General features: G+C 34.0%; 2 protein-coding genes across 2 annotated transcripts; both read left to right on the forward strand.

Moving 5' to 3' along the window:
• Positions 1-4116: 4116 nt before the first annotated feature.
• Positions 4117-5058, forward strand: LOC131822636 (olfactory receptor 8K3-like). The gene has a single exon (XM_059158923.1). The coding sequence runs from the start codon at positions 4117-4119 to the stop codon at positions 5056-5058; it is 942 nt and encodes a 313-aa protein (XP_059014906.1).
• Positions 5059-17764: 12706 nt separating this feature from the next.
• On the forward strand, positions 17765-18706 carry LOC131822637 (olfactory receptor 8K3-like). Its single transcript, XM_059158924.1, has one exon. It carries the CDS (start codon positions 17765-17767, stop codon positions 18704-18706), a length of 942 nt encoding a protein of 313 aa, XP_059014907.1.
• The last annotated feature ends 2555 nt before the right edge of the window (positions 18707-21261 follow it).

Here is a 21261-nt window from a genome sequence, read left to right on the forward strand (position 1 = left end):
CATCATATTTGCATAATGTATAATTTTTGTTCCATTTACAATTTTAAAATAATGATATGGAACAGAATTTATCATTTCTTCACTGTGTCACCCATTTGAGGAGACCAGTGTGGAAATGGGGACTCGCGGTGAGCCTGGTCTAAATATAGGATGTTTGAATTCAGAGTCCTGTGAGGTGCAAAGGAAAAGTTAAGTTACAGTGAGAAATAGGAGAGAAATAAATAATAAATAAATACTTAAACAGTTGATAGATGGATAGATAAATGGGTGATAGATGACAGGTAAGTAGATTGATAGATAATTTATGCACTGGTGAGTACAAATTGCCCCTGCTTAGGAATGGACAACCTCCAGGCAATTTTTTTTTAATGCTCTCATATGCTTTAACAATAATAAACAAATTGCTCTCATCTCCTGAGGGAGAGTCTTTAAAAGTGAAGAAAATCCATAAATTGATCTCTGTATGCCATGTTAAGAAACACATATGGGAGTCAGGACAGCGGCTTCATTGCAGGTAAAAACGACAGACTATTTGAGTGGCACCTGATGTTACCAAGTACCACAATGTTTCAGTGATGCTGATAAAGTTCCACTTGTACTCCATGGCAAAGCTCTAGCAAAATGTGACCATTTCTGATTTAGTTGGCTTTCCTTTCCAGTAGCCATATTGCCTAAGAGGGTGTCAAACCTACTTCCTTTTTCCTTCATTTAATTTTTTGAATGTTTTCACATGGGATGAGAGGCTAAATACTTCTGTGCATCTCTGAAACTCCATTTTTATACTGTTATAAAAGAATTATGTTTAATATGAATAATTTTATCTCAAATGGAAGCCAAAACTGAGACCAAAGTTTGCACAGCTGAAGAAAGTGAATTTTTTTTAAATTGTCAAAATTTAAAAATGACAGGTATTTTCTCTCATTTTTATGTCATTCCAAATACTTATTTAGTATCTCCAGACACTTTTTGTGATTCTCTCAAAGTAATTTCATATTTGATGACTATTTAAGTAAATGTATATATATAATTACCATCTGATATCTTGATAAGGACAAAAGGGGTTTCTGACTCATGCTGAGGTATGCAAAGCATTATTTGAATATTAGAAGGCACTTAAGTATCAAATTCTGTGGTAATGGAAAAATATTCACAATTTTCCTTATTTTCCAGTGGGATCTAAGAGAAAGCAGGCATAATTATCTCAGAGAATATATATTTAGAAAAATAAATATCAAATATTGAACAGCAATAGTAAACTACGGAAAAGCAATGTGATTCTTTTCATAGTACTCCAAAGCTGGTAAGAGGAAATGCTTTTATCTTCACCTCTTGGAAAAATTGGTACTTAAAAATACTATTTAGTGGCACAGCGTGGCTCAGTCTAAGACTCTGACTCTGATTTTAGCTCAGGTCATTATTTTAGGGTTGTGAGATCAATCCTCACATGGGGCTCCACTCAGTTTACAAAGTATCTCTCTTCCTCTCTCTCTGACCCTCCCCCACTTGCACTCTCTTTCTCTTGCCCTAAAAAGAAGCATTTAAAAAGTTAAAAATTTAATTTTAAAGATAAAAGGATTACTAGCAATCCTTATTTTAAAACTTTTTTTTTTTTGGTCTTCCATGATTGCAAAGGAAAACAAAACAAAGCAGAAAAAAAAAAAAAAAAAAACAAGCAAAACCCAATATTTATATTGCTTTTTGATAGCATTTACTAAATATTTCTCCAATGTTATTATGTACTGGCACACATTATTATATTCTAATGTAAGGAGGGTGTGTGCATCAGAGCAGTATAGAATATCAAGGGGTCACAAACTTAATAAGCAAGTTTACAACTGAGTTTAAGTGGAAATTACATGTACTTAGCTTCACATTTAATGTTGTGGAATTGTATGCTTCTGTCTGCTTATATATATCTCACTCAGAGACTTCTGGTTGGAATTTTAATTGCAGGCAGTACCATCTCCTTTTTTGTTAAAAAAAAAAAAAAATTGATGCCCACAATTTTTTAACTTATCTTTTAACTATCTCTGAGATATTCTTTCTTTAAATATTTTATATATTTATTTATTTATTTGAGAAAGAGAGTGAGCGAGAGAGAGAGCACAAGCCAGAGGAGAGGGGGAGGAGGAGGGCGAAGGAGAGGCAGACTCCCTCCCTGCTGGGTAGGGAGCACTGTGTGGAGCTCCAGCCCAGGACCCTGAGATCATGACCTGAGCCAAAAACCAGATGCTTAACTGACTGAGCCCACCAGGTGACCCCACCCTCACAATTTTTTAAACAAAAAATAATTCTCTTACCTTAACATGCCATCCACCTCCCACTCTGGCATAATTTCTTCTCTGTGGATTTTTAGTATATTTAGATACATTCAATATGATTATATGCTTGTTTATCTCCGTTATGTGCTATTTCATAGCTTGAAGGGGTTCCTACAGACTTGATGTACAGAAGATTTCAGTCACATCCAGGGGTCCACACATACCTCATCTTCAGTGTATTTTATTTTGTTCCTATCATATTGTGTATCACAGTGACTTTCAACTTTTTCTTTCTTTAAAGTATTATATCTTTTAATTCAAAGGGAATTTTGATGAACCTTCATTATGTGAAACCTCTGCCGGTAGCCTTTTTTTCCCTCCCAATACCACCATGTTCCCTTAGTTTCTTGCTCAATAACGTGCATCTGAACTGTTACGTACAAGTGAGTATATCTCTATTTTAATGAAAATACCACAAGAGAAAGTATAATATTTTAAACAAATTTATATCAAAATAACTTACATTAAAACATTATTAAAATAGGTTTAAAATGTGGACGATAAGTACTCCAAAGAATAACAGCATGATTGTTCAAATTTAGTCATGTGATATGGAGTGAGGTAGGGACTGGGACGAGCTGTTTATGTTACATCTTGCTTAAACAGTTCCTCACTTACTCACACTAGAGCCCTGACAAAGAACTTAAGTCATCACAGCCCAGAGGAAGTACAGGTATGTAAGTCAAGAGAGCAGAAGCATTTCTAGTAAGTTACTGTCACGATTAAAAATCAAACAAGCAAGCAAACAAACAAAATCCCACAAGGTGCTTAGTTTTGGGGAACTATTCCCAGGTAACATCAATACATTGAATTATTAAAACTTCATTTATCCTACCCAAAAACTCTTGAAGGAAATGTCAGTTTTATATATGAGAATAAAGACTTTCACATAACCTACACATTTTGCTCAAGTTAACCTTTTGTATATATTATAAATTAAATACAGCAGAGACTGTATCTCTTGGTATGCTTCACCATAAAAATAATTCCCACTGTAATCTGTTATGCTTTTCTTATTCATACACCTGTCAGATACCTGTCAAGTATGCCAACTTTCTAGCCAGTTTCACCAGTTGGCATATCTTTCCTAAGACTATGTTTTGAGAAGTGAGTTTTATGCATCTGGGTAGTTTGTGGCTTTAAATTTTTATTACATAATTGACATATGTATAAGGTCATATGAATGATGTATTTTATAAATGCCATTTTGCAATTGTGCCATATAAATGATAGAATATTTAAAGAATAGAAAAATGATCACCAATGTTTCTAATCCCTAAAGTTTTAACTTTATTATATTTGCTTTAATATCCATATTGATCAATCTATCAACTATCTATTTAACTATCATGTATCATCTCTCTATCAATTATCTAACTATATCATCAGAGTGTCTTAACTCTCTTACTGTTGTTATTCCTGGCTGGATATTGTTATGGCCTAAATATTGGATATAATAAGATATATAGCGGCTTAACAGGTGTTTAACCATTAGAAGTCAGGAGCATTCCAGCTCTCAGCTGTGACAACCAAAACATCTCTAGACATTGGAAAATATTCTTTATGGAGTAAAATGGGTCCAGTTGAGAACTATTTCCATTTCTCTTTCTTTCTCCACATAAGACAGTAGTCTTTGTGGGGGATGGGTTTGTTTTCCAATATCCTAAATTGGAAAGTTTGGATGTATATTATTTATTCTAATTTGCCATACTAAAACATCCCCCAGGAGTTAATGCATGAAATCTATTGACTATGATAATGTCTTTTTCCAGAATAGATGTTCAAATAAACCTGGATGGAAAAACACAATTGGACAGTGCTGAATGAATTTATTCTCATGGGAATCACACACCATCCTGACTTGCAGTTTCCATTATTTGGGCTGTTCCTCATCATCTATTTGATCTCAGTGATGGGCAACCTGGGCATGATCATCCTCACCAAGGTGGATTCCAGGCTCCAAACACCCATGTACTTCTTCCTCAAACACCTGGCTTTTACTGATCTTGGTTATTCAACAGCTGTGGGTCCCAAAATGTTAGTAAATTTTGTTGTGGATCACAATACAATCTCTTACTGTTTTTGTGCTGTACAACTAGCTTTCTTTCTTGTATTCATCATTAGTGAGCTGTTCATTCTCTCTGCAATGTCCTATGACCGCTATGTGGCCATCTGTAACCCTCTGCTCTACCCTGTCATCATGTCCCAAAGGGTATGTTACATACTGGTGGCAGTCCCCTACCTCTACAGCACATTTGTGTCTCTTCTAGTCACCATCAAGATTTTTAGTTCATTCTTCTGTGGCTACAATGTCATCAGTCATTTCTACTGTGACAGTCTCCCTTTGTTATCTTTGCTCTGCTCAAATACACATGAAATTGAATTGATTATTCTGATCTTAGCAGGCTTTAATTTGATTTTCTCCCTTCTGATAGTTCTTGTGTCTTACCTGCTGATCCTGGTAGCCATCATCAGGATGAACTCAGCTGAGGGTAGGCACAAGGCATTTTCCACCTGTGGGTCCCACCTGACAGTGGCCACAGTGTTCTATGGGACTTTGATATTTATGTATGTGCAACCTGAGTCTAGTCATTCCTTTGACACTGATAAAGTGGCATCAATATTTTACACTCTCATTATCCCCATGCTGAATCCTTTGATCTATAGCTTGAGGAACAAGGATGTAAAATATGCAAGACAAGCAATGTGGAAAAAACTCTGCAATTTTTTTTCTTAAAGTTTATATATGATACAGTCTCCTTAAATTAGTTTATGGGCTTCAAAATTTGTTCTGTATGTCTCTGTCAGTAATAATAAATACAAATGAGTTCAACAAACATGAAGAGGTTCTAAGTGCCAGTCACAATTCTATGTGCTACAAATATATTAGTAAACAGAACAGAAAAACTTGCTTTTCTTGAGGGGAAGAGATAAATTATAACTATAATAATTAGGCACAATTTATAGTACAGTTGAATTGGTCAAGACATCATAGACCATAAGAGCAGGTAAGAGAGTGGACATGCCATGGGGGATGAGGAAGAATGGAAGGCAGTAAAAGGGAGATCAGATGATTCTGGTGTTATTCTCAATTAATAGACTAAATCTCCCAGTGTCTGTGTGAGTGACTGTGCATAGGCATGTGTGTTTGTGTAAGTTCATTCTCTTTTAGCCTTTACACTTGTCTTTTTAAAAAAAAACATATGTATGTATTTATTCATTTATTTGTGAGAGAGAGATAGAGGGAATGTGCTCACGAATGGGGAGGGGAGTAAGGGAGAGGGAGAAGAGGAAGCAGACTCCCTGCTAAGCAGGGAGACCCATGGGGGACTTGATCCCCAGACCATGGGATCATGACCTGAGCTGAAGGCAGACACTTAATGGCTGAGCCACCCAGCCACCTGTCTTTATACTCTTTTTATGGTATGTGTTGAAATCACACTTATTGTGGTTTCAAGGAGATTCAGTGTAGCACGATGATTGGAAGTCCTCAGTCACGTGAACTTGCTCAAAAGCTCCAGTACCATGTAGGGGATCTCAGGGTCCTGCTCTCCTCATCAGTGCATTTGCTTAGGAGCCCTAGAAAATCTATTAACTCAACATAATTAGCAACTCAGTTACTCACAGTATCAGTGTGACATGTCATTTGTCTTAATCAGCCCATTTCTTTATACCAGTGGATATACAAATTAAGATAAATTTTCTTAGGGCACCTGGGTGGCTCAGAGGGTGAAAGCCTCTGCCTTTGGCTCAGGTCATGATCTCAGGGTCCTGGGATCGAGCCTCGCATGGGGCTCTCTGCTCAGCGAGAACCCTGCTTCCCCCCTCTCTGTCTTGGCCTGCCTCTCTGTCTGTTTGTGATCTCTCTGTCAAATAAATAAATAAAATCTTTGAAAACCTAAATTTTCGTGATTAGAGTTAGCAGTACTCCATTACATACTTTAAAGTAAAGACAGTAAATCTTAAATGTCCTCACCACAAAAAAAAAAAAAAAGATGCCATTTATGTAACATGATGGAGACATTAGTTAATGCTAAATTGTAATCATATTGTAGCACATAAGTGTATCAAATCAACACATCATATATCTTACAATTGCTATATGTCATTTATACCTCAATAAAGTTGGAGAAAAAAAAGATAAATTTCTTGAGGTATCCCATAGAAGCTTCCAATTTTCGATGTTTGATTTTACGTTGTATTGGGATCTTGATTTCTATTTATTTTTGTCTAATGGGATTGTTACACGTTCTTCTCTGCGAAAAATAAGAATACGTACTTAAAATTAGCTTTCATAAGAGGTCTACTCTCTGTTAAATTAAGTTTTGTTGCTTTTTTCAGGGAATGATTTTCCTCAAAATTGGTTCATATAAATATGTAAAATATTTTTATTAGGGTCCATTGTTTTACTACATTGATTTGATAATTCCTCATTAGGAAACAAAAGGAGATAATCCAATAATTCGATCTATACTATACTTCTAGTGAAAATTTAGTAAGATATGAAACAATTTCCATTAGTATATGTTATATCTTCTGGAAAACGTCCTCCTAACCCTTCTAAATTTTTACTTTATTGCTTATTTTTAGCACATTTTGTCATCTTTTACATCTCAGAGATACTAGGGTTTCATCTGTCCTCCATTATGGAATACAATTTTCTGTGCAATCAGTAAAATTTGAATAAAACTTATTCATTAGAATGAAAACACACTATATGTATATTTTTATGTGAAGAAAACTCTTACTAACTCATTTATATAATTTTTTCATTATTGAGAGAAATATATACTGAGTATGAACTTTGCGAGTATCAATGTAAGAAAATATTTTGCTGTCTAGGAGCAAAAACAAGTTTTTGGTGGCTGCTAAGATATTTGAAAAGGTCTAAACTAATATTTTATATAACTATGACTTTTGTAATAAAAGAAAATAAAAGGCTCAAATATCTGGATTTGAAAACATAAAATAACTCAATAAAATCCACTAGCCCACTTCTAAAATAAATCTTGTTGTACCTTTCATCATCCCTCAAATGATAAACCAGAAAGGGAACAGAAGATATTGAGATTTACAAATTTTGATAATAGATTTTATTTTAAAAGTTAGTCTCTATTTCAATATTAAGTTATTTCAGAAAGTTTAATATTTTTCCATAAAATGGAAAAATTCAAAAAATAAAGAATTGGCACATAACTGAAATTTTTGTGTGAAATTATGAAGAATATTATAATTTTATATATTATGCCATGATAATTCAGAAAGATTAACAAAATTTAAAATACAAAAAGTACAAAAAATTTAAATACATTAAGGGTGTCTATAAAAAAAAGTCCATGTTTTGCATTCCTGGGTGGTTCAGTAATTAAGTGTCTGCCTTTGGCTCAGGTCATGACCTCAGGGTCCTGGGATCTAGTCCCATGTCAGACTCCCTGCTCAATGGGAAGCCTACGTCTTCCTCTCCCACTGCCCCTTCTTGTGCTCCCTCTCTTGCTATCTGGCTCTCTGTCAAATAAATAAATAAAATCTTAAAAAAAAATCTATGTTTTAGTTTAGGAAACTAAGAAGGGTACATAGTACATTTTTATGTATATGGACACTAAGAAACACTGTATGAAAAAAATCCAAGATGAAATGAATCTCAATATGGAAATACATATGAAAAATAACTCTCACTAATCTAAAATCATGCCTGAGAGTCTTAATTGGGGAATTCTAAGTGCTTAGGGAAAATGAAGTAACCAATTATATATTTTCTTCTAGAAAATTGAAATGAAGCTCAATTTTCTTTAAGGAGCACTTTCCCCTGATATCAAAAGCAAAAGCATCCTAAGACAAGAAAAGAACAGAGGGTGTCAGTCAGGATCACTTATGCAATAATTGTAATAAGAGCTTTAGCAAAAGGAATCTAGCAGTATGTCAAGACAGTAAGGCACCATATTAGGCTAATTCCAGAAATGTACAGATGATTTAACATTTAAAAATAAAATCACCATATTAAAAAATTAGAAAGATTAAAAAATAAGGGGAGGGGGGACCTGGGTGGCTCAGTCATTTAAGCATCTGCCTTCTGTTCAGGTTATGATATCAGGGTCCCGGAATCAAGAACCCTGTCAGACTCCCCACTCAGCTTTTCCCTTTCCCTCTGCCCCTCCCCACTTTCATGTTCCTATGCGCTCTCTCTCTCAAATAAACAAATAAAATCTTAAAAAAAAAAAAAGAAAGAAAAGAAACAGAAAAAAAATTTTTTCATTAAAAAATGCAATGAACTTTGAAAAAAAAATTCAAAACATTTAATAGTTTCAAAATCCAGTAAAAGTAAAAACTTTGACCATACTAGCATTAAATGAAATGTCAATATATATTAAAAACAAAAACTTTATTTAAAATGTAAATTTTTTAAAAAAAAAGAATATATTTGAACACCTTAAAAAAAAAAAAGCGCAAAAACTTTGGCCATGCTAGTATTAAATGGGATTTCCTAAAACTGAAAAAGAGCATTGATGAAAACCTACAGTGGATATCATATACCATATTTAAAAAATGAAATGCATTACCATCAGTTCAGGAACAAGGCAAGGAGGACAATTCTTTCTGATTCTATTCCACATTGTGCTGAAGTTAGTATTCAATGCAATATGGCAAGGAAAAAAAATAATAGAAAATAGAAAATGTCCAGATTGAAAAGGAGATAATAAAACTGTGTTTACTGATAGACTGACAAGATGGTGAAGGCAGAAATCCATTGGAATCTTTAGCAGGAAGCCTGCTTCTCCCTCTTCCACTCTGCCTGTGTGCTCGCTCGCTCTCTCTCTGTCTCTGACAAATAAATAAAATCTTAAAAAAAAAAAGAAATTTTGCTATAAGACACTAAGAAAGATGTAAATAAGTGAGAAATATACCATATTTATTTCTGAAAGATTCAATATTGTTAAAATATCAAACATCCTCAAATGTACCTATAGATTCAACGCAACTCGAATAGAAATCCAAACAGGCATTATTTTTTGGTAGGAATTGGGAAGCTGAAACTAAAATACAGAGAGAAATGCAAATACCTAGAATAGCTGAATTAACTTGCAAAGAGAAATGCAGTTGGAATAAAAACACTGGAAAATACTAATGGATCTCAAGCTCTACTCCAAAGCTACAGCGTTAAAAGGGTGTGGCACTGGTATAAAAATCAAGAAACAGATCAATGAAACAAAATTGGTAGATCAGAAAGTAACCCACAGATGTATGAATAATACATTTTCTACAAGGCAAAAGAAAAAGGCCATTTGTTGAAAAAGGCTAGACCTTTCAACAAATGATGATGGGCTAATTTGATGCATATATATAAAATATTGAATGTCAAACTGTAACTCATATAAAGATTCACCAACAATGGATCATAGATGTAAATGTAATACCTAAAAATCTAAACATTTCAGGAGAAAGCATAGTAGAAAATATTCATGATCTCGGGTTCTGCAAAGATTTATTTAATACAATACCCAGAATAAAACCAATAAGACAAAATTTTTATACATTGCACAACACCAAAATGATATATCTCAAAAGATACCTTCAAAAGATATATATCTTCAAAAGATGTATTTATCTTTTGTATAAATATATATTTATATTTTTATATTTGATATATATATAAAAATATATGTATACATATCTTCAAAAATACTCTTAAGAAGGTTTAAAACCAATTTATGCTCTGGAAGACAACAGTTTCAAATAATGTATTTCATAAAGGGCTAATTCCACAATATACACAGAGTCTCAAAACTCTGTAATAATGACAGATCTCTAGAATGGGCAAAGCATTTGGAAAGTACTTCACCAAACAACGCATAAAGATGGCAAATACGCACATAAAAAGTTGCTCAGTATCCTTGTCAATGAAACTTCAATTTAATGAAATTCAATAAATCTATTAGAACACCTAGACGTTGGTAAGAGTATGGAAGAACAGGAACTTTCATGAGATTTGTATCCAAATGTCCACAGCAACTGAAAGAATTCGGATTGTATCACTCCCAAATTTGCTGCTTTGGTATATAGATTACTTTGAGCCAAAGACACTGAAAACACTGGAAGTGCAAAAAAGGCACTCTGAATTCTCCTTTTCTCTCTGAAAGCAGGAAATGAAATTACCATCTTAAAGATGCCCTCCTTAATCTAGAAGGAAAAAAAAAATAATAATTCTCATCACCAGAGACAGAAACCCAGAGGCCAAGAGAAACCTATACAAACAGAGTTTGTTAAAATAACTCTCGGGGTGCCCGGGTGGCTCAGTGGTTAAGCATCCAACTTCAGCTCAGGTCATGATACAGGGGCTCTGGGATGCTTCCAGCCCCACATTGAGCTCCCTGCTCAGTGGGGAGCCTGTTTCTCCCTCTCCTGCTCCCCCTGCTCCTGCACTCTCTCCTGCTCTTTCTCACTTCAAATAAATAAATAAAATCTTAAGGAAAGATTACTCTTATCTGCCTCCAGTCTCCCCAAAATGTAAGTTACTTTTCTATAATTGCAGGTCTTTGTTCAACCTCATATATAAGCACTTAGGCTGAGCCAGTTCTTGGATCTTCTTTCTTCTTGTGATGACTCCCACATTCAAGTAAAAAATTACTAAATAAAATCTGTATGCATTGATCCTATTAATCTCTTGCATCAGTTTAAAACTCAGGGCTAGGAGGAAACGTTAAGGTGATAAAGGAGGATTTTCTTTTTCTTCCCCCTACAGTTTTAGTGACGTTTTATTTGTGATGGCTCCAAACCAGAAACAAACCAAATGTTCATCTATTTGCGAATGGACTGTAGGCTATCCAAGCAAGGGAATGCCTCTCGAAATAAAAAGTAATGAAGGATTAGATTGGCACATCCAAAAAGGGGGATAATCTCAAACTAATTCTGCCCAACAAAGGATGCCAAAACAAAAAGACTACATAATTTATGATGACATTATAATAAAAATAACCTACAAATTTGCAATCATCTATATTTATACAACACAGATCAAATAGGAATTCTCAGAAAGTGCAAGAAAAGAACATAAAGTATATACAATGTGGAAAGAAAAAAATGATACCAACCCAATTAGGCCAATGACATGTTATCTAATAGAAAATTTCCACAAATCTGAAAAATGAAAGTCTAAAAGAAAACTATGAGTCCACCAAGGATCCATGATACATGAATAATGAATAAATATCATTCTATATATACATATAGAAATGAAATAAAAAATAAAACATTCACAGCCCCCCACATGCAATGAACTATGCAAGTAGAAACAAGCAAATCATGTACAGGAACTGTCTACAGAAAAGTACAAAATAGTGATTCAAGAAATCAAAAAAGATCTGAACAAATCAGTAGACATATTAAGATTATGGATTTAAAGACAATACATTAAAATATTAATTCTTTATAAACTGATCTGTAGGTTAAATGCAAACCCAGTAAGACTTTGCTAAAGGCAACTTTACACTGAAATTTGTGTGCAAGTTCAAGAAACTAGCAGAGATTAAACACATTTTAACGTGTAGCATAAGGAGGAAGAAAACTATCCACTCCATGTTGAGATTTACCATGTAGACATATAATGGAGACTACATGGCATTGGTGGAGATACAAACACATGAATCAACATCAAGTAGACAGAAATAGACCTTTCGAATTAGTTCAACTAATTTTTCCAAAAAATGGAAAGATAATTCAAGAAAAGGAGAATAACCTTTAAAATAAATGGTGTTATCACTTCTCAGCCTTCTGGCTAAGATCAAGCGTAAAAAAATGATGTTGTGGTGCCTGGGTATCTGTCTTGTGAGCAACCAATTCTTGATTTCAGCTCAGGTCATGATCTAAGGATCCTAAGATCAAGCCCCCTGATGTTCTCCGTGCTCTGCATGGAATCTGCTTCTGATTTTCTCTCTCTCCCTCAGCTCCTCCCCCTACTTGCACTTTCTAAATAAATAAATAAACAAGCAAACAAAATCTTCTAAAAATAATAGTGGTATTGTAATTGGGAGTACAGAAGTAAAAATATACAAACAAATAATGTTAGCTTAACTTTTATACAAAGATTGAATAACAACTTAAGTGTAAATTGGCAAACTATAATAAACTCAGATTAAAATATAGGGGAAAGCCTATATTCAACACCTTGGGTTAGTGAAGAGTTTAGTGACATGATATAAGGGGTGCCTGAGTGGCTTAGTAGGTTAAACGTCTGCCTTCAGCTCAGGTCACCATCCTGGGTTCTGGGATCCAGCCCCACGTCTGGCTCTCCTCTCAGTGCGGGGGGGGGGGGGGTAGATCCTGCTTCTCCCTCTTACCCTGCTTGTGTTCTCTCTCTCTCTCTCTGTCTGTCAAATAAATGAATAAAATGTGAAAAAAAAGTGAAAGAGACATGACATAAAAAGCATAATCTATGAAAGTAAATACTGATAAACTGGACTTGATCCAAATTAAAACAACCTACCAATCACACTCCTGGTTATTTATCCTAAAGGAATGAAAAATTATATTCATGTGATCATCTTTAAGTGAATGTTTATAGATATTTTACTCATCATAGTTGAAAACTAGAAAGAACCCAAATGCCTTTCAGTGAGTAAATGGTTATAGAAATTCTGTCATCAATATCATGGAATACTACTCAGCAACAATGAAGGAACAAATGATTTATTTACACAAAACACAAGGGAATTTCAAGAGGATTCTATTGAATGAAAAAAAAAAGTCCAATCTCAAAAGATTATAAATGGTTTATTATTTATAAAACACTCTTTAAATGACAAAAATACGTGATGGAAACAAGATTAGTAATCACCAGGAGTTAGGAACAGTGGCAGAGGCAGAAGCAGTGGGCGTTGCTAAAAAGGGGCAGCAGGATAGACTTTCTGGCAAGGAATAGATCCGTTTTGGAGGGGGGAAGGGTGCACAGAATGGAATCACTGAAATGGTGCAATATGCAGTAAAAGAAAAAATAAAATAAAATAAAAGAGAAGTGGTGAACAGAGAGATGGAAACTCAGATGGAAATGAGAAGTAACAGTAACTACTTTCTGTCCCTGAAAGAAAAGTGGAAACAACTCGAGCAACAAATTCAGATAGTAGCAACTCATATTTTCACAGTGTATTATTTTACCTCCCTAAAAACTTTAAGATAATGTGACAGGACAGTATTTAAACTCTTCTACCCTGTGCCATTCAAGGACCACCATGAAAATGCAGATTCTTGATGGCATGTCCTACAGATAGGATATTTTGATCGAGTTCACTGTGGTATAAAAGGAAAGTTAACCAAGAGTAAAGAATTGGAAACAAAGAAGGTAGGGAGAGGGGGTAATACAGGGAGAGAGTAAAGGGAGGAAGTCAGGAAGGAAAGCAAAAAGCAAGATCTGGAGGAAAAAAAAAAAGACTAGTAAGTACAAACTTTCTCTCATAATTAAAAGGGCAACATTCAAACATTTCCTTATCCTTTGAAATACATTAGGGATAGTCAACAAATTGCTTGAAATCTCCTCAGGGAGAGTCTCAAAAGGTTAAAAAAAATCCATAAATTGTTCTCACTCTGCTGTGTAAGAAACACATGAGGGAGTCAAGACAGAGGCTTCACTGCAGGTAAAATGACAGGATATTTCATAGGCTATCTTATGTTACCAACATCAACAATGATCATGTGATATAAGCAAAGTTATGCTTTAATTCAATAGCAAAGCTCCAGCAAAAAGTTGGCATTTATAATTTCATTTTTGGGTTTTTGTTTTGCTTTGTTTTGCTTTACTTTGCTTTGCTTTCTACTACTCCCTAATGCTGAGCAGGAATCGGAGACCTGTCCTTTTCTATTCACATTATTTTTCTGAGTATTTTCAGGTGTATCCGCAGTCTAAATATTCAGAAACATCTTTGAAGCAAAGTCATGCTATTGCTTGCAAACTATTTTTTATATAAATAATTTTATCTCCAACGCAGGCCAAAATTGAGAGCAAATGAAGCAGAACTAAAGAGATATCCATTTTTTAAAATCAGCAAAATTAAGAAGCTGACTGTATTCAGTCTTGCAGTTTGATATCTTTCCAAATTCTTAGTTATTTAGTTGCCCCAGGGTCTTTTTTGTGACCCTCTCAATATAATTTAAGATTTGATGATTATTTAAATAAAAATATAAGTATGATTCTTTCCAGATTCCTTAATGAGACAAAAGGGGATTTCCACCTCACACTGAGCTGTGAAAAGCATTATTTGGATATTAGCAGACTTTTAAGGACCCAGTTTATGGTGATGGTACAATGTTCAGCACATTCTTCAGTTTTAAGTAGGATCTGACAAGAAGCAGATACAATTATCTCAAAGAATGTAGATTTTCAAAAATTACCATTGGTCTTCAACAAAGTTGTTAAAATATGAAACAGCAACTTGGTTCTTTCCCTAGAACTCTAAAGTTAAAGGAATTCATGTCTATCTTTCCTTAGCTTACAGGACAATTAGAACTTACTTAGTATGATTTATCTCAGCCTTTCATATTTGCAAAACAAAACAGACAAAAAACAGGGTTTATACCACTTCTTACTACATTTGCTGAAAACTGTTTTCTAAAATTACTAACAACTAATACATGTTTTCATCTTTCTGATGTAAGAAGGGCACATGCATTAAGGCAGCGTAGGTAATCAGGAGGTCACAACATTAGAAGCAATATTTTAAGTAAAGTAAATGCAAATTTTATGGAATCATTGTTACACTTAATGTTATAAAATTATATGTTTCTATTTTCTTGTAGAGCAGAGATTGCTGTGATTATGTAAAGCAACTATATTATAATGCCCTGTTATTTCATAATGTAGGTTTTCATCATTATAACCCACTACCATTTCTATTTCTTCTTTTTAAAATTCAATTTATTTATCTATTTGTTTGTTTGCTTATTATTTATTTATTTATTTTTGAGGGAAACCACATGGGTGGGGGAGGAGCAGGGAAAGAGAGACAGGCAGACTCCATGCTGAGCAGGGAGCCTAACTCTGGGCTTGATCCCAGAACCCTGAGTTCATGACCTCAGCCAAAACCAAGAGTCATGCTTTAACTGACTGAGCCACCCAGGTGCCCCTCTATTTCTTTTTTCTTAAGAAAGGAACCTGCTTGCAATATTATAAACTTAACAATTATCTTAATCTGCTATCCAGTTATTACTGGTATTTCCTAATCTGTATATCATTAGGAATAGTCAGCCATATTTTTAATATAATTATAATGTATATCTGTGCTATGTATTATAGTTTGGAGAAGTTCTTGTGGTTCTAAGGTATAGAGGAACTTAAAGTAATATCAAAAATCCGTGCAGATCTCATCTTTAGTCTATTTTATTTCACCTCTATGGTATCATACAACATTATAACTTTATTCAGTTTTTAAAGTACAGTATCTCTTTATCCAAAGGGAGTTTTTAAATAAATTTTTATCATATGAAAACAATGCCAGGGTGGCTCAGTGGGTTAAAGCCTTTGCCTTCTGCTCAGGTCATGATCCCAGGGTCCTGGGATCGAGCCCTACATCAGGCTCTCTGCTCCACGGGGAGCCTGCTTCCTTCTCCCTCTCTGCCTACTTGTGATATCTGTCCACCAAATAAATAAATAAGATCTAAAAAAAAAAAAGAAGAAGAAGAAGAAGAAGAAGAAAAGAAAAAGAAAAAAATGTCAGTGACTGCTCGTTCAGACATTTTTTTTTAAATTTTATTTATTTATTTGAGAATAAGATTGAAAGAGTGAGCAGGAGTTACAGGAGGGCAGAGGGAGGGGGATGAGGAGCCAGGAAGGGGGCCAAGAGTAAGGAAGTGGGGGCTCAATCCCAGAACCCTGAGATCATGGCCTGAGCCCAAGGCAGACATGTACCCACCCAGGTGTCCCTCATTCTCCTAATTTTCCCAGGTTTCCTCATTTTCTCCTAGGTTCTTGCATGATGAAATGTATTTGATTTGTCACATAAAAGTCACATACAATGTTATATCAAAATAAACTTATATTAGCATTTTGTTAAAATAGTTAAGATAATTTGAAGATAAATAATTAAAAGAAGAGCACCTTAATGGTTCAATTTTGTTACAGAAGTGGTCAGGGAAGTGCCTGAATTATGTCACATTTCATCTTACTTGACGTATTTCCTGTTCATCATCATAGCACAGACAAAGAAGATATTTCACAGTGCAGAAGAATTTACATACATACACATAAAGAAATCTGCTTTGAGCTAAGATATGGTCACCAGTTTATAAAAAATAAAAAATTAAAAAAAAAAAAAAAAAAAAAAAAAAAAAAACAAAAGCAAAAAAACACTATGTAAGCACACTGGTTCATTTGATCTTCATTCATCCTTGTCAATAGCCCTATGAAGGAAGTTTTTATTTTTTATAGGAGAATAAAGAGTTTTAAATATGTTAAATTATTGGCCCAAAGTGACCCTCAAATAAGACATGAACAAAGGTGTAACACAGACTATTCCAATATAAATATATCTTATACTTATGCAATAAAGACAATTCTCAACTACAATCTGTTACAGTTTTCTTATTTATTCATTTGTCTGATATCTGTCAAAAGTATCAATAGTTTCATCTATCAGCCTGTATCACCTGTGGGTGTAAAGGATTTTATAGGACTATGTGGTGAAGTAGTGGGTTCTGTACATTTTTTTGAATTTTAAATTATTGTTTGAAATCATTATATAATTGTATAATATAATTTATTATATACTGACATATGTATTAAGTCATACTATTAAATGCAATTTATAAACATCAATGTGCAGTTGCAATTAAATAAATGACTAATAGAAAACTTTATTTTTAATAGAAAACTTTATAGCAGAATATAATTCATGTTACACCCAAATTTTTAACAAAATTTTGATTTTTTAAAATGTTTCATATGTACATATGTCTATATCTGTGTCTATATTTATATATCTATATGTGTCTATATCTACTTATGTATCTTTTTCTCCTTCTCTTTCTCCCTCTCTATTATCTATCTATCAATACCATCTTGGTTTCTCAAACTTGCTACTGCTCATATTTTGGGCAGGATATTGGATCTTGTAGGATGTTTAGAAATATACTATAATACATTATATTTTATTATATAACAAATATAATTGACCCTTAACTGTCATTAGCGAGTAGAACCCACCTTCCGATTGTGACAACTTAAATGTCTTCTGATAAAATATTATCTGGTTAGTAAAATCATTTCAGTTGGCAATCACTATCTGTGTTTATGTATATTAGTGTTCTTCCAAGAAGGGTTTATTTTCAAATATCTGAAATTGAAAAGTTTGAATGCATTTTATTTGTACTAGTTTTGCATGCTAAAAATCACTCAGGTGATAATGCATGAAATCTATTGACCATGCTGATGTCTCTATCCAGAATAGGTTTCCTGATAAGCCTGCATGGAAACTCAAAATCTTACGGTGCTCAATGAGTTCATTCTCATGGGGATCACAGACAAACCCGAGCTGCAGGCTCCATTATTTGGGCTGTTCCTCATCATCTATTTGGTCTCAGTGGTGGGCAACCTGGGCATGATCATCCTCACCAAGGTGGACTCCAGGCTCCAAACACCCATGTACTTCTTCCTCAGACACCTGGCTTTCACTGATCTTGGTTATTCAACAACTGTGGGTCCCAAAATGTTAGTAAATTTTGTTGTGGATCAAAATACAATTTCCTATTATTTTTGTGCTGTACAGCTAGCTTTCTTTCTTGTGTTCATTGGTAGTGAGCTTTTTATTCTAACAGCAATGTCCTATGACCGCTATGTCGCCATCTGTAACCCTCTGCTCTACCCTGTCATCATGTCTCAAAGGTTGTGTTATGTGCTGGTGGCCGTCCCCTACCTCTACAACACATTTGTTTCTCTCCTAGTCACCATAAATATTTTTAGTTTACCCTTCTGTGGCTACAATGTCATCAGTCATTTTTACTGTGATTGTGTCCCCTTGTTATCTTTGCTCTGTTCAAATACACAGAACACTGAAATGATAATTCAGGTCTTTGCTGGTTTTGATTTGATTTCATCCCTTCTGATAGTTCTTGTGTCTTACCTGCTGATCCTGGTAGCCATCATCAGGATGAACTCAGCTGAGGGTAGGCACAAGGCATTTTCCACCTGTGGGTCCCACCTGACAGTGGCCACAGTGTTCTATGGGACTTTGATATTTATGTATGTGCAACCTGAGTCCATTCATTCTTCTGACACTGATAAAGTGACATCAATATTTTACACTCTCATTATCCCCATGTTAAATCCCTTGATCTATAGCTTGAGGAACAAGGATGTAAAATATGCAAGACAAACAATGTGGAAAAAACTCTGCAATCTTTTTTCTTAAAGTTTATATACAATACAGTCTCCTTAAATTAGTTTATGGGCTTCAAAATTTGTTCTGTAGGTTTCTATAAGTAATAATAAATACAAGTGAGTTCAACAAACATGTAGAGGTTTTGTTCTAAGTTCCAGTCATAATTCTATGTACTACAAATATACTAGTAAACACAACAGAAAAAATACTTGCTTTCCTTGAGGGGAAGAGATAAATTATAACTATAATAATTAGGTACAATTTATAGTACAGTTGAATTGGTCAAGACATCATAGACCATAAGAGCAGATAAGAGAGTGGGCATGCCATGGGGGATGAGGAAGAATGGAAGGCAGTAAAAGGGAGATCAGATGATTCTGGTGTTATTCTCAATTAATAGAGTAAACCTCCCAGTGTCTGTTTGAGTGACTGTGCACATGCATGTGTGTTTGTTTAAGTTCATTCTCTTTTAGCCTTTACACTTGTCTTTTTAAAAAAACATATGTATGTATTTATTCATTTATTTGAGAGAGAGAGATAGAGGGAATGTGCTCACGAATGGGGAGGGGAGTAAGGGAGAGGGAGAAGAGGAAGCAGACTCCCTGCTGAGCAGGGAGACCCATGGGGGACTTGATCCCAGAACCATGGGATCATGACCTGAGCTGAAGGCAGACACTTAATGGCTGAGCCACCCAGCCACCTCTCTTTATACTCTTTTTATGGCATGTGTTGAAATCACACTTATTGTGGTTTCAAGGAGATTCAGTGTAGCACGATGATTGGAAGTCCTCAGTCACGTGAACTTGCTCAAAAGCTCCAGTACCATGTGGGGGATCTCAAGGTCCTGCTCTCCTCATCAGTGCATTTGCTTAGGAGCCCTAGAAAATCTATCAACTCAATAATTAGCAATTCAGTAACTCACAAAATCAGAGCAACATTTGTCTTAATCTGCCCATTTCTTTATACCAGTTGATATAAAAATTAAGATAAATTTTCTTGATTATAGTTCACAGTACTTCATTATATACTTTAAAGTTCCTAGGATAGTAAATCTTAAATGCCCTCACCACAAAAAAAGATGGTACTTATGTAACATGATGGAGACACTATCTAATGCTAAATTGTAATCATATTGTAGTACATAAGTGTATCAAATCAACACATCATACACTTTTTACTTGTAATGTCATTTATACCTCAAAGCTGGAGAAAAAAAGATAAATTTCTTGCGGTCTCCCTAAGAAGTTTCCAATTTTTAATGTTTGATTTTATGTTGTTTTGGAATCTTGATTTCTAATTGCTTTGTCTAATGGGATTGTTACACTTTCTTCTCTCTGAAAAATAAAAATATTTATTTAAAATTAGTTTTCATAAGAGGTCTACTCTGTGTTGAATTAGGTTTGTTGCTTTTTTCATGGGATAATTTTCCTCAATATTGGTTCATATAAATATTTTTGTTAAGGTCCATTTTTTCACTTCATTGATTTGATAATCCCTTATTAGGAAGAAAAAGGAGATAATCCCATAATTTGATCTATATTATACTTCTAGTGAAAGTTTTATAAGATATGAAACAATTTCCATTAGTAATTATTATAACTTCTGGAAAACTTCCTCCTAACCCTTCTAAATTTTTACTTTATTGTTTATTTTTAGCACATTTTTTTATCATTCACATCACAGAGATATTGGGCTATTTCATCTATCCTCCATCATGGAATAAAATTTTCTGTGTAATCTGTAAAATTTGAATAAAAATTATTCATTGAAATGAATACCTACTATATGTGTATTTTTATGTGAAAATAACTTACTAATGAATTTATATAATTTTTTTCATTATTGAGAGAAATATATACTAAGTATGAACTTTGCAAGTATAAATGTAAGAAAATATTTTGCTTTCTAGGAGCAAAAACAAGTTTTTGGTGGCTGCTAAGATATTTGAAAAGGTCTAAACTAATATTTTGGTTATATATTTCCCCAAATTATCTTCAGTAAATAACTATGACTTTTGTAATAGAAGAAAATAAAAGGCTCCAATATCTGAATTTGAAAATATAAAATAACTCAACATAACCCACTATCCCACTTCTAAAATAAATCTTGTTGTACCCTCCCCAATGTCCATAATCCCACCCCCTTCTCCCAAACCCCCTCCCCCCAGCAACCCTCAGTTTGTTTTGTGAGATCTATGGACATTGGGGAGGGTATGTGCTTTGGTGAGTGCTGTGAAGTGTGTAAACCTGGTGATTCACAGACCTGTACCCCTGGGGATAAAAATATATGTTTATAAAAAATAAAAAATTAATAAAAAAATTTAAAAAAAAATCTTGTTGTACCTTTCATCATCCCTCAAATGATAAACCAGAAAGAGAACAAAAGATATTGAGATTTACAAATTTTGATAATAGATTTTATTTTAAAAGTTAGTGTCTATTTCAATATTAAGTTATTTCAGAAAGTTTAATATTTTTCCATAAAATGGAAAAATTCAAAAAATAAAGAATTGGTATATAACTGATATTTCTGTGTGAAATTATAAAGAATATTAGAATTTTATATATTATGCCATGATAATTCAG

The sequence above is a fragment of the Mustela lutreola genome, chromosome 1, assembly GCF_030435805.1.
Source record: "Mustela lutreola isolate mMusLut2 chromosome 1, mMusLut2.pri, whole genome shotgun sequence".
Lineage (NCBI taxonomy): Eukaryota > Metazoa > Chordata > Mammalia > Carnivora > Mustelidae > Mustela > Mustela lutreola.